The following is a 13331-nucleotide window of genomic DNA, read 5'->3' on the forward strand; positions in this document are numbered from 1 at the left end:
TGTTATGACCAGTTAAGATGACTGGTGAGTGGAAAAACCCCTCAAAACCCCAACAGCTTAAATGTATGGAAAGCTTGGCAAATTATCTTGGTTTTGGTCAATTTTCTTACTAATGAAAATTAAATCTTACATAGTGAATTGATATTTAAAGCATCTGAAATCCATGTGCAAATACGAGTAGGTGTTTTGCTTACTTCAGCTATGAAAAACAGCAGAGTTGAGAACAAAAGAGATTAAAATTATACCACATTTAATTTTCCGTCAGCACAAAAGTTAGGGTTGGGAAAAATTGGAAACTGCAGAAGTCCGGCGGGTAAATTTTCATGTTGCAGGTGATTTTGTGATCTGTTCTTCGTGAATCTCTTCACAGCTGTGTTTCAAACAAGTCTGTCATTTAGCTAGTGCATGTGGAGTCTCTGAACATATATATATATATATATATATATATATATATATATATATATACACATATATGTATAAATATATATATTAGTTGATAATCCTTTCATCCCAGTCTCTGTCAGCTTCCCAGATATATCTGCAGAAATTAATGCAGTGTTCTGAGAGGTTTTTATTAAAGCATCAGAAAAAAATTCTTTGTGGGACTCCACATTAAGAAGGGAAGACAAGACCCCTACATTTCATAAACAATATTAAGAACACACTGGACAAAGTAAACAGTGTCACTGTGAACTTGACAAAAATTGGACATTTTGCACCTGGCAGATTATTAAATAGTGTTTTGTAAACAGGGCGCTGTGTGGCCATGTCCAGTGACATTGCTGTTTCTAACAGCAGTGCTCAGGGTCAGTTGAATAATAGCTGTGGGTTGTGTTGGGATTAGTCTTGTCACTTGGCTGTGCTGTAAGGGCTCCGGGAATGGTGCAAGGGGCCTGCCTGTTAGGGAGGGAGAGCCGAAACCCGCAGGGTGGATTCTGGGGGCAGAAGTTGATAATGAAGCTCTGTGTTTGATACTTTGTTCCACACAAAAGTAGGTGCCTCTGAGCAAGAGGGAGAGAAGCAGTCTGCGCAACGCCCCAGAACATGACGTGAATTCATTCGCATACTTTTCTGCTCTGTTCTGTGTTCAGGATTTTAGTGAAGCTTTTTAAAATTCCATACTAACCCCAAGCTGGTGGTGTGGCTGTGTCATAATCATTGTTCAACCAGTTTGCTGTACCAGTGACATTGAGATTCAGTTGGCTTGCTCCTAAAGACATTCTTCTAGTCTGATGAGATACCTCAGGTACCTTTGAAAATAAGGAATACTTTAAATTGCTTCTACTTGGGGGAGTAATTTAATTTCTGCCTTCACCATGTGATGGCATTAATGAAGTATTGCAGTTTTATTAAAGACTTCTTGTACTGTGGGAAAATGTGTCATAAGTTGAATTAAGCACGTATAAGTACTTTTACCAGGTATGGAATGTACTTTAGAGCTGAAATGCTTCTGCTTTAGACCTGCTAGAAATTTTTGTACTTCTGTGATCACCCTGAAAAGAGCATTTCACCAGATACGTGTTGTGTTGATAACCAGAGAAGATGTCAGGATTCCTGGGAGCATCGTTGAGCAGAGTTGAGTTCTGCCCAGGGTAAGTCAGGTTCCAGATAGAAATGCCTGCATTGAGTCAGACCAAGGATCAGTCCAGCTCTGAATCCTCTCTTCAGCAGTGACCATAGCAGATATTTAGGATATAAGAATAAATCAAACATAAATAATGTTTTCTCACTGTAGTCATCCAGGTTCTGTATATCTGGGCCATGGAAGCTTTCCTAGCCAAGGGTAGAAGCTTTTTAATAGGACTTACTCTTTGAATCTTGTTGCTTTTTGAGGCTGTTAGACTTCAGTACTGACCGTGTACTGTGGCAGGTAGCTGGACTTCTCAGTAGTGGGCCAACTGAAAACCTTTCTCTAATGGAAAAGGCTGGTTGACACCAATACAAACAAACCAACCTTTTGTAAACCTACATTCCAACGCTGTCTCAGGCATGCCTTGAAGTTTGGATAGTGGGTGTCACGGATAGTTCCCTGCAACAAAAGTGCTCCATCATTTAGGTGTGGTAGGATTTGAACAAGTATTTTGAATTTAATGGTGGACATTTGCCTGAACATAGATAGTAATATTTACCCTGAAGGCAACAATTCTTGATTCCTCCTCTTCCTTACAGGGTATCCTTTAATCAGTAGATATACAAGTAGTTGATGAGTTGTTATTTCCTTCCAGAAGAGGACTTTCCCAGGACTGCAAGGAGTTCTTTAAGGGTACACCCTTTTCTCTGGAGTCATAGGTATTGAAAGTCAGTGTGCTGTGGCCCATGACACTTGAGTTAGTTTTGATATTATTGCTAAAGCATTGTGGCAGCAAGGATTGGCAGTGTGAGAGCCTGGGTATGGGGTATATGGTCATTGCCTCATGATGAAATTTAAGTAGCCGTGTCTTTACTGCTAAAATTATCTTTGTTAGGTTAAGCCTAACACATGTTGTAACCAGATATTTATTTTGGTATTGGCATCCTTACTTTCTGGAAGAAAACCAAGTATTGGTTTTCTTCCAGAAAAGAAATGTATGAAATTGTATGAAAACCAAATATTTGTACACTTCAAAAGAACTGCTTCAGATGACAGAAGCTTTTGACTAGGGAGACAGTGAACAGGTACTGATAAGTGTATTTCCAGTTCTGGCTTTGAAGTGACACAACTTTTGGGGGTAAGGGAGGGTGATCTGGAAAGCAGAAATTGCATTTATGAAGTAACTTTGAACCTTGCTAATTTTATCAACATCTTGAACACAATGCTGTAAATAACTAAATGTTGTTTTCTCCTTAGAAAACACCAACAGACGGATAACTTGAAAGGCTCTTGATCACTTTCAATTCCTTGAGTGTACTACCAGCAGCCAGGATGTCAGGGGCTTCAGTGAAGGTGGCTGTTCGGGTCCGGCCTTTCAACTCCCGAGAAACCAGCAAGGAGTCCAAATGTATCATCCAGATGCAAGGCAATTCAACCAGTAAGTCTGTTTTAATCTTTTGTGGGAGTCTTTCTCTGTTCCCAAACTTAAATATTCGACTTAAATATTTTCTTCTGTCAGACTGAGAACTGTATACATTGTATCATCTATAATTAATCTTTTAAAATTCTGCTTTTCTGAGGCTGTCATTACAAACTAGATTATCTCTGAATGTGGCTATAAAGTCTAAATCACAAGTATCTTGATTTTTATGGAGTTGTGCATGGTGTTTGCTTCTGCTGAGCTGAAAATTCTACAGAAGGATTGGAGTAACAAAGTGAAAACCTTTTTGTGAACTTCAGTATTTGGGAATATCATGTGGGTAGACAGGTAGAGGGATACTTTGCACACCACCACATGATAACTATGGGGGTATAAGTCCTGCTTGGATCTGGTGCTTTAGGTCTTGTTTGCTTGTTCTGCAGTATGTGCTTTTCATTAAGAACATAATTTGGGTGAGAAAGCTGAGATGAAAAGGGTATCAAGTTTTATGCTTTCAGAGCAGATGTCTAAATGACAGCAAAATAACAGACTACGTAAAATCATCTTCTTTTCTAACCAATTAGAAGTGTTAAGCTTCCTATGTAATTGTTGTGAGTGTAATTTGGAGAACACTGTTCTGTGGGAAACTGTGTGTGGGCACACCTTTTTTGGTTGTTGGGTTGGTTGTTTTTCATACTTGAGGTCAAGGCAGTATTGACAGCATTTGAGGGAGTGTCACTCCTCATCTGCAGACCGACAGCTCTGCCTATAAACTGCTCTTCTTGGGGCAGTTTTTCATTGTTAGGTAATCAAGTAGAGCCATCTTGTCTGCAGCTGAAGAAAGCAGCACTCCAAGAGCTCTGAGTTATTTCGCTGTCTGATTACTTGAGTGTTTACTCATGCCTCTTAACACAAAGGAGGTTTCATACAGGCCTCTCCCTTTTTTTTTAGCCAAGGTTGTACGTCAGCCTGCTTGTGCTTCTGCAATGGAATATAAATTGTGGTTATGGTCACTTAAATTATATAGTGTTTATGGTTTCATTGGAAGAGAGGTGTGATAGAGAAGAGAGCTTGTTTTTTAGAGCAGAAAGTTCTTATCTTTAGACTGCATGTGCAATACTACCCAAAGAAGCTTTTTTGTGATTGGATTTCAAAATTTCCATTTAAGGTAGGGGTGGGAGGGGTTTGAAGTCATCTCATGTAGAACAGGTGCTTGTATCCCATCATTGGATCCCAGTGTAGACTGCAAGAACTGTAGACTTCATTAGAGGACATTTGTTATGGAAATGCCACCAAGCTCTGGGCTCCAGCAGCACCACTGGGAACCTCTGTAACAGCTTTTCTTGCTGCAGTCATCACAGCAGTAATTTTAGATGCTTAAGGTGTTTGAATTGCAGGAGCCTTTGGAAGCACCTTGTTTGTGGCACAGCAGCAAGGGTGACCAGTCAGTGTCTGGCAGATTGTTTGTCTAAGCTGGAGCTGTGGCCTGGGCCAGACACTGGTTCTGTTTCTGAACGCTAGAGCTGCACTACAATGACACGTTTCCAAGAAACTGCATCAGCCTTCAAGAGGAGAAAAATACTTCAGATTTATCTAATTGGAAATGTCTTTACAGAAATGACTTCTTTTGCTGAATTTTATACTCTGAAGTGCCACAACGTGCAGCCTTTTGTTTGAATGCTGTGGCTCTGATCAGGCTGGGTGATGTGACAGATGGTCGGGTTTAAGTCATCGGGACATTACAGACTGTGGAAAGGAATCATCAGTTGCAATAGTTAAACATTGTTACATTCTGTGGGTTATTTTTTCCCTGTATTTCCCTCTTGGAGGAGAAATACAAGAAAGCAGTGGACAGAGGAGTAGTTTGAACAGAAGAGGATTGTATAATAAAGGATATGAATAAGGCATTGTTTGGTGGGGGAAAAAACCAGCAGAAATCTTCTCTCCAAAGAATCTTCCTAACCAAGTTGTCTGGCACGCATAACTTCCAGCTGAAATTCTTCGGCTGGTATGCTTTTAGGCTGTGAGTTAGATTTGGGGGGCATAACTGCTCTTCTGCCAAAGATTATTTTATTTTCATGATGCTCAGTTTTTTGCAGCCCCCCAGTTACATTATTGAACTCCTCATTATTAAGGTCTGAACTTGCTGACTAAAAGCTGAGCGCATGAAGTGAAATTAGTGTATCTGAGACTCATATCTGATGCAGCAATTTGAAAATAAAGGGAATTCAGTAGTAATTCTAGACTAAGGGGTTTCTGCTTCACATTTTCAGATGTGTCAGTGAAGTGATCAAGGTCTAGATATCTTGCCTCTGAGAAGGTTATTTTTTCACTTGTGCGCTGATCAAGTTGACAGGAGGCAAACCTGAGAGGATGGTGATACACTGAGTAGTGACTATTTTAAGCCTCCAAGGCAGTTAAAGTTCCCTTATCTTGGAATTAAAGCCTAATGGACTGTCGTGACACCGGATTGATGAGACAGTGTGAAGTCTGATAGCTAAGAAGAGATTTTGACAGTTATTTGAACTTTAATTCTGTATGTATTGATTGACCAAGCCATTCTGCAAATCCTTTGTGGGTCCTGCGTTTAAACTTTGTCCAAGTCTGAGTTTTGTAAATGGATTGGCAGAGACTACTGCATTACAGTGAAATTGAGGCAAAGTGCTCAGGATTATGTTAAGGAAAACTGTACAAAGAGACAGACAATAAAGAGTATGACAGGTCTACTTTATAAATAAATAATTTTAGATTAATGTGTGAAAAAGGAGTGGTTTTTGGCATACATAATGAAGTAGGGTCTTGAAGTCAGAATACCACCAGGGTTGTTTCCTGACATGCTGCTTTTGTTGGACAGTTTTTGTGTGAATTTGGCTGTTTATGGCTTTGGGGATTGCCTGTCATTCACAGGGTGCTTGCCAGCAAAGCAAAATGTCCCTCTGGGTTAGAAAGCTTATGCTCAATTTTGTTACACAGTTCTTTGCCTTAGAAGCAAAACAATATAATTTGCTTGTGCACTCCTGCAGAATTTGCTTGTTATCCTATCTGGCTTTATTGTAATTTTCTCCTAGGAGATCAAGACCTTTAATCAAGATCCGTAGTAGGTCTGTTTTTGTCATCTTTCACTGTTTAAAATTGACAATGCAGCTGAATACATTTCTAGGTATGTCTTAATCTCAGAAAAAGAGCATTTGTACTAAGATCTTTAACCCATAATGTTAAGGACACTTATTGTGAGTACTTGGTACTTCTGTTTTTCTTCCAGATGCAAAATAGGGAAATTTTGAAATCAGTACTTGAACATATTATTTGTCCTTTTTTTTTTTCCTGTTCTACTGTTATGCATCTTGCACTTAAATTGTCAGTCTTGTCTTAAATACACGTTTCAAAACTGAGATTCTGCAGTTGAGCTGAAGTCACGTGTGCTGACTGCATTAAGGGGCTGGAATTTGGCAGAAGGCCAATGCTGCTCAGATCATATCTATTTGCAGATGGGATCCATTTGAATGATACTGCCAGAATTTCTTCAGTGGACAAGGGAGTAGGGGGGTTAGGGGAAGAGAAGGTAATGCAGGAATCTTAGGACAAGTTTGAAGCTGTAAAATTCCACTATTTAAGTTGGGAATGCAAAATACTTTCCCAAGAAGAGGTAATGTCAGCATCAAATTAGTAATTAAAAATCTCCATCAAAACAGTAACTGAGTGGGATTAATTTTAGAAAAGGCCTTTAAAATAATTACAACTTGGAAATCATCCTAAGAAACATAAACTTTGTTTTCAAAAGCACCTGCTAAGCAAGTGAATTCTATTGGCTGAAAGGATGCTTTCATTTTGAGTTCTGTTCTGAAGAGTATATTGTTTAAATTACTGAATAGGTGGCTTATCATGGCCAAACTCACAAGCAGCTTTTTGAAATGAATGATTAAAGTATAGATCATGGTTTTATGCATATCTTGATTGAATATGTTTTGTCTTTAATTACTGCTTTTTCCAGTGTTTTTTCAGAAAGGTTCGCACCAATGCATCTTGCCCACAATGTATTACTTACTTATTCCTGTCCAGTTAATTTATGACTGTTTTTGTAGTGAGTGGGAAAAAGATTCTGCAGTGTAATATGTGAAAGCTGAGCTATAGATCTAAGAGTGTTTTGTGTGTCAGTAGATCTTGGGCTCATTCTTGTTTGGGCTTTTCAAACCTAACAAATATAAACAACGGTGGCAGCTGCTCCCTTGGGTTATTGAACTGAAAAAAGAAGCTGTTCTGTGCCTAAAGATTCCCCGAGCATTGTGCTTTTTCTGGTTTGGCTTTTGTTTGTTTGAGGGATTTTTTGTTTTGGTTTGGTTTTTTGGTTTGTTTGTTTTGCATTTTTTTGGTGGAAATAATTTGATAATCTGGCCTGTAAATGCATGTAAATAATGCATAAATAAAAACAAATGAAATTGAAGCAGAGATTCAAACTAGTAGCTACAAGACAGCATTTAGGTACTAATCACTAGCAAAGAGCCCAGCAGGCTTATTCGTTTAAAAATGTAAATACACATGTAACAAATGAAACAAGGAAGTAAGGAAGTACCCTACTTGGAATGTGTGTGTTGCAATTAATGTGCCCTAGATGAATGAAAATAGGATTTAGCATCTTGTATGTGCAAGTGACAGAGCAAACCAAAGTTCTCAAACTATAGCTCATCTATGATTATTGTGTGTTCTGGTTTGTCCTAAAGGAACCAGTGGAAAGGTGCACCTGCACAGCCCAGGTTATCTTGGAAGGGCTGAGTGCACCTGGATCCTCCTGTCAGTACTGAAAATTACCTGTGGGGATTTTAGTTCAGCAATAGTCTCTGTGTTTCAGTAATGTTGGCAGGTTCTTTTGTGGCTGCTGAAGGTATTGGATGTTTAATAAAAATAGGTCTAGTGGAGTGGTCCCATCTGCCAGTAACAATAATCCCATCTGCGGCTGTGGACATATGGCTGTCAGCTTCTCATCCAGGCATCCTTGGCATCAGAAAACCTTGGTAAGACATTCTGGAGTTAATTTGTAGAGGTTGTAGGGGATAAAAGTGTATTTCTTCTAATATTGTTTCATTGTTTGGGGTTTTTTTCTCCCTAAGTTGTATAAACCTCAGATCTAGACTCAAGTGTTTAAATTAAAAAAAAAAAAAAAACCAAACCAAAAAACCTAGTACAGAAACATCTAATTTTAATTTCTCCTTTGTTTTGGTTTTTCCTTACTTTTTTTTTTTTTGTCTTTTAAGATGTGTGCTGCTTTATGCAGTTGTTCTGGGGCAAATTAAAAATGGGTGGGAAAGCAGGACTGAACTTCAAAGGCTTTTGATTTATTGCATGTTTGTCTAAATTAGTGGTAGTTGAAATATAATACAAAAGTCAAAACTATTGGAAGGTTCATAGAGTAACATAACCTCATCAATAATTCAGCCATCTCTTTTACTGATATACTTTTGACTCGCTGTCTTATGAAAATAATAATTTTAAATATCTCAAAAAATAAGCATATTGCCTTTCTGATGCCTTGTGCCTGCCAAAAAGCATTGGTTCTTAAAGCACACAGCTTGGTTTTCTTGGTTTGTTTTGTTTTGGTTTGGTTTTTTTTTCCCCCAAGTGTTTCTAGTGTTTTTCACTGGTATCTTGCATGATGAAGTTGTCTTGGGCAAATAAACAGCCTTGCAGAAATATCACTTCACCCCTTCCCTGATTTTTCTGGTCTGTAAATCCTTGTTAGTGGTGCAAGCTAAATGAATGCTTGTCAATATGATAATACTGCCCTGCATTCACGGTGGGTGTGTTATCAAAACAGGCTGTTTATGGGAAGATAAATGGTATCACATGGAGGATGCCTGAATGGTCTTGTGGTTCAGGTTTGAAAGACAAGTCAAAAGGTCACAATAGCAGAGGTTACCCAAACTCTTCTGACTGTTCTCTTACCAGTATGAGCATTAGAGTTCTCTGTGTTTTGCAGCTTTAGGGATTTCTGTGTCCACAAGTCTGTCTTAGTCACTGTCTCTGAATGCCTGCTGTATTGACAGCTCATATGTTTTGCTACAAGCCTGGAATATTTTTTTGGAGAAGAAATAAAAATGTAGATTTCTTTTGGTGCTTGATTTTCCTTCTAAAGCCTTTCTCATGATTGAATAAAAATAGCTTGAAGTGTTAATTCTGCACTGTTAAAATAATTTAGAGGATGACTTTGGGGAGCTGGGGGAAGATGAACATTTAATGATCTTTAAATGTTAGAGATGCAAATGCTGCTTCTGGAGTGAGACTGTGGGATGATGACTAGGGTGTTCTAGCTGATGTTAATGCAGTTAGACTACATTATGTTATGAAGGTAGTATGGAATCATAGCAGAGAGGTATTACTAATAAACCCTGAGTAGTTTCTGTCAGTGGTGATTCTCCATGCGAAATGCTTCCTCTTCAGAATTAGTGCTCACTGACACAGAACTAGGCCTCCCAAGGTGATTCTTTTTATCAAATGCTTAAATAAACTGCCACTTTTTAGTATGCAAGTAGAAGTAAAGAGAATGTAAATTGTTAATACGAGCTACTTTAAGAATTGGATATTTTCATTCACTACACAAATTCTTCCAGAGATATCCACTTTTAAGAACTGACCAAACTGACTTGAGTAGTGGACTGAAATCCTTAAGACCTGGCTCCACAAGATTCCAGTTCTACGTGGTGTTCTCTTAATGTGTTGCTGGCATGTGTCTGAAGGTGAAAATGGTCTTAGGAGAGGCCATTGGCTCTTGGTGATGTCAAGTCAGAGAAGGTGAAGGGAGATACTGTTTTACCTGCCTTGAGGCAGAAAACATGAGCCCAGAATTCAGCTGGAGCACTGACCCAGCCCCACACACAGACCTGACATGCTGCCCCTGCACTCAGACATCCCCAGGTAATCCACTGACAGTGCAAGTTCGGGAATGGTTCTGGGTCAACTTTTCAGCCAGGGAGAACAGTCTGGTTCGGCTGGCTCCTGCCTGCTGCAGAGCTGCTGGCGGGCTGTTCTCTAAGAACACCAGCTGGAGAGCTGTATTTATAGCTCCTGGATCTGTAAGAGCAGCTGAGGATGAGAGCGGCTTTCCAGCAGCTTCTGTGAGCGAGCGGTGGCCTTGCCCTGGTGCTGCCGAGCCTGACTCCCTCCCCCAGCCAACCTTTCTCCCAGTGCAGGGCTGAAATTCCACAGTGGGGAGAGAATCCGGTTGAATTCCAAACGGGCTGTTCTTAGCTTCTACTTGGTTTCCTTCCCTTTTAATGATTTGAAAAATGCAAACAATGCTTTGAAAAGCAAGCACTGCTTCGTGAGCTGGAAGTGTCCATTTCCCTTCATTTATCTCTTATAATAACAGCCCTGAAAGTCTGTCTTATAAAAGCACTATGGCCATAGATCTGATTGCAGCGTATGCCTAGGAAGAAGCCTGTATTAAACGTGTCTTTGTGGTGTTATTCACGTTCCAGCAAATAAAGAATGCCTGCTCCACCCTGCTCTCTGTAAGGAACATGTTCCCATTGTTGTCATTCTAGTCTACAGATGGTGCAGATATATTTTCCACACCCACGTTTTTTAAGAGACTCTGTATTTAATGTTAATTTGGTCTTGTGGAATCAATTCTGAAAGCCCCAGATTTTTTCCATTGGATAAATTGTTTATTCAAACATAATAAAACGACTACTTATATTGATCCAAAATTAGTTTGAAGAAGGCATAGAAATTATTTTGTATTTTTCTCCCAGAAGTTGCCCCTTCCAAAGTTCTGTTGAGACCAGAATGATTTTTAAAAATGTCTGCCTGTTCCTTTACTAATGATTCAGGAGAGCAAAAGTGAAGACGCTGCTTTTCTTGCTAGCTGTTATCTCTGAGTGGTGGCATTTGGTAGGAATGTGTGCTTGAGCTAGAATAATGCTGCCACAGGGAGAATTGTTGAGGCTGGTATGAAGCCTCTCTTGGTGAGAAGAAACCTAATTTTATTTCATATGTAGAAATTAAAGAGGTTTTGTGCCCTCAGCATTGCCTGTTATGGTGGCAATATGGGCATGGCAGATGTTAACGACAAAGCAGGCTGTGTTGCACAGATCTGGGAAGGTCGGTTTTTCCAGTTCCATACTCTACTTTTGTCATAATTGTGTTTCATTTCTGATTAGGAATTGTTTGTTTGTTTTTAAAAAACCTCAGTGTGTCTGTCCCTTCGCCCCCCTTGCTAGCACAGCCTGTGTCCCAGCTAATCCCAGGATGAAGCGCAGGTTAATTCTGGCTGCTGGTGTTTATCTGAAGGGCAGGCTGCAGTTAGGCAGCTCTCTGGAGCACCCACGGTGACTAATGCGTGGCACTGGCACGGCTGCTGGCAGCGAGCCCGGCAAGGTGACTCTGGGCTCTGGCACAGGCGGAGCCGGCCAATCCTCTGACTGGGCTTTAAATGCAGGGAGGACAAGAGAATAATTTCAGCTCTTGCCTCTTGAGTGCTTTGCATTCTGTCTCTCTGTTCCAAGAGTTTATTAGAAGGAATTGTGTGTGCTGGGCATCCCCAGATACTGAACTGCTGATAATTTCTAATCTCATGAATTAGTGACATGCTGAGCAGCAGCACTGACTGGGATGAGAGCAGAGCGGGCTTGGACTGCAAATTCAGTGTCATAATCTGATACGAGTTTGGAGTGGTTAAGAACGCTTCTAGTCATTCTTTGTGACTGCAGAAATATTTATGTGACTGAGTAGATGGGAATGGAATGAGGGGGCTGATCTTGGCTAAGTTTCCTTGCTTTTGTGGATTTTTTTTCTCCCCTTTGTAGGCTTCCCACTGCCTGTTTACTTGGTTAGTTTTAAAGGAGACTGGAAGTGTAAGTCCAGAAATGAAGGCTCGAAGTGGGAATGTGTTTGTGTGTGTTCAGAAAGGAGTGAGAAGGCAGAATGCTGCTTCCAGTTGAAAATACCCTAGAAGATTTTAACTTTGCATCAGCTCTCAGCTGTGCTCCACACTCTGGTTATAATTGTAAAACGAAGTGCATATTTGACATGTGCTTTTTGAATTTCAGCTTCAGAAATGAAAACTGGATTATAAGGCAAAAAAATTGGATGTCCAAAATGACAATAGGAATGCAGTATAATACATATTATGAAATATATGGGTACTATTTCAATAGTGGTCTTTCAAGTATTGCTACAGTGTTCGCTAAAAAGCTAGGGATGAATTTCAGCTCGTAGATTTGAAAGGTTGAAAGTATATGCTATTTTTGTGCTAGCTGATCAAGCAGATGGTGGATGGTATATAAAATGTTAATTAAGGAACAAGTGGGATGGACTGTGGAAATAAAAATGCCAAAAGATGAAGTTGCCTGTTTAAGTAAGGGTATGTTAAAATCCAAATGTTTTGTGGAGATTGGTCTGTTACTGTTGGCAGAACACATCTGAAAGTATAATTCTTTCATTTATTGTGCTCCTGCTTTTTCCTTTTGTTCCTCTGTACTGCTCCTACTATGTACTTGTCCTGTACAAGGACAAATCAGTATTTGGGTCTCATATAATACTCAAAAAATGAAATTATTTGGTATGAATAAATTTCTTTTAAAACCGTGTGTTTCTCTACTTTTTGGTCAGTGAGATAGAAAATGTTTGTAGTTACAGGTATCAAAAAGTCCACCAAACTTAAACAGCTAAGCAGCTACAGAGAGTTGTTTAAGTTACTTGAGCTCCAGAGAATATGTGAATTACTCCTGCTTAGAGGAACTTTGGATGGCGTGAAGCAGCTCAGCGTAGCTCACTGTACGCTGTAAGGGGACACTAAGCTTTTAAAATGCGGGCTGGTTCTCTGGGTAGGCATGGCAGTGAGTACTAAATCAGCTGCTTCACGTGGGTACTGCTGCAGAGCTGCTCACACAGTGTACTTTTATTTATCGCAATTTATGACGTGTAATTACTTTATTTGTGTACAAAGGTAGAAAACACATCTAAGTATTAATTATTAAGAAGCTTATTATTCAAAATTTCCAGAAATTCATTATTTGAATAAAGAAAAGTAATAATATGGGCATTTATCTCTCTAAACCACATCAATGATTTGTAGAAAATATTTTAATCGCAGGAACATTCTCTTGCCTTTTTTTTGGCCTTCCATTCCAAAGGTAAATGATGGGCATTAACCCCCGCTGTGGTTGCTGCTTTGATCCCAGAAGAAGTTTCAGGCACTGCAGCAGAGAAATATTATCCTCATCTTGTTCCATCCTTCTCACCTCGGGGTTCCAGGTGTGACCTGTTTCAGTAGCAGTGGAGTGGCAGATAGTGGTTCTGTGAAATATCCCTTGCAGGGTCTCTTTGGTGCAGAAAGCTGAGCTTGTG

General features: G+C 39.6%; 1 protein-coding gene across 9 annotated transcripts in view; it reads left to right on the forward strand.

Moving 5' to 3' along the window:
- Positions 1-13331, forward strand: part of KIF1B (kinesin family member 1B) — a 78872-nt gene that overhangs the window by 2531 nt on the left and 63010 nt on the right. For all 9 annotated transcript variants that reach the window (XM_084220238.1, XM_084220240.1, XM_084220236.1 and 6 more), the window contains exon 2: positions 2828-3008. In XM_084220238.1, coding sequence (XP_084076364.1) covers positions 2903-3008 — 106 coding nt within the window. In that variant the 5' untranslated portion in view covers positions 2828-2902. The remainder of the gene's footprint in view (positions 1-2827; positions 3009-13331) is intronic.

Source organism: Fringilla coelebs (assembly GCF_963513975.1).
Source record: "Fringilla coelebs genome assembly, chromosome: 22".
Classification (NCBI taxonomy): domain Eukaryota; kingdom Metazoa; phylum Chordata; class Aves; order Passeriformes; family Fringillidae; genus Fringilla; species Fringilla coelebs.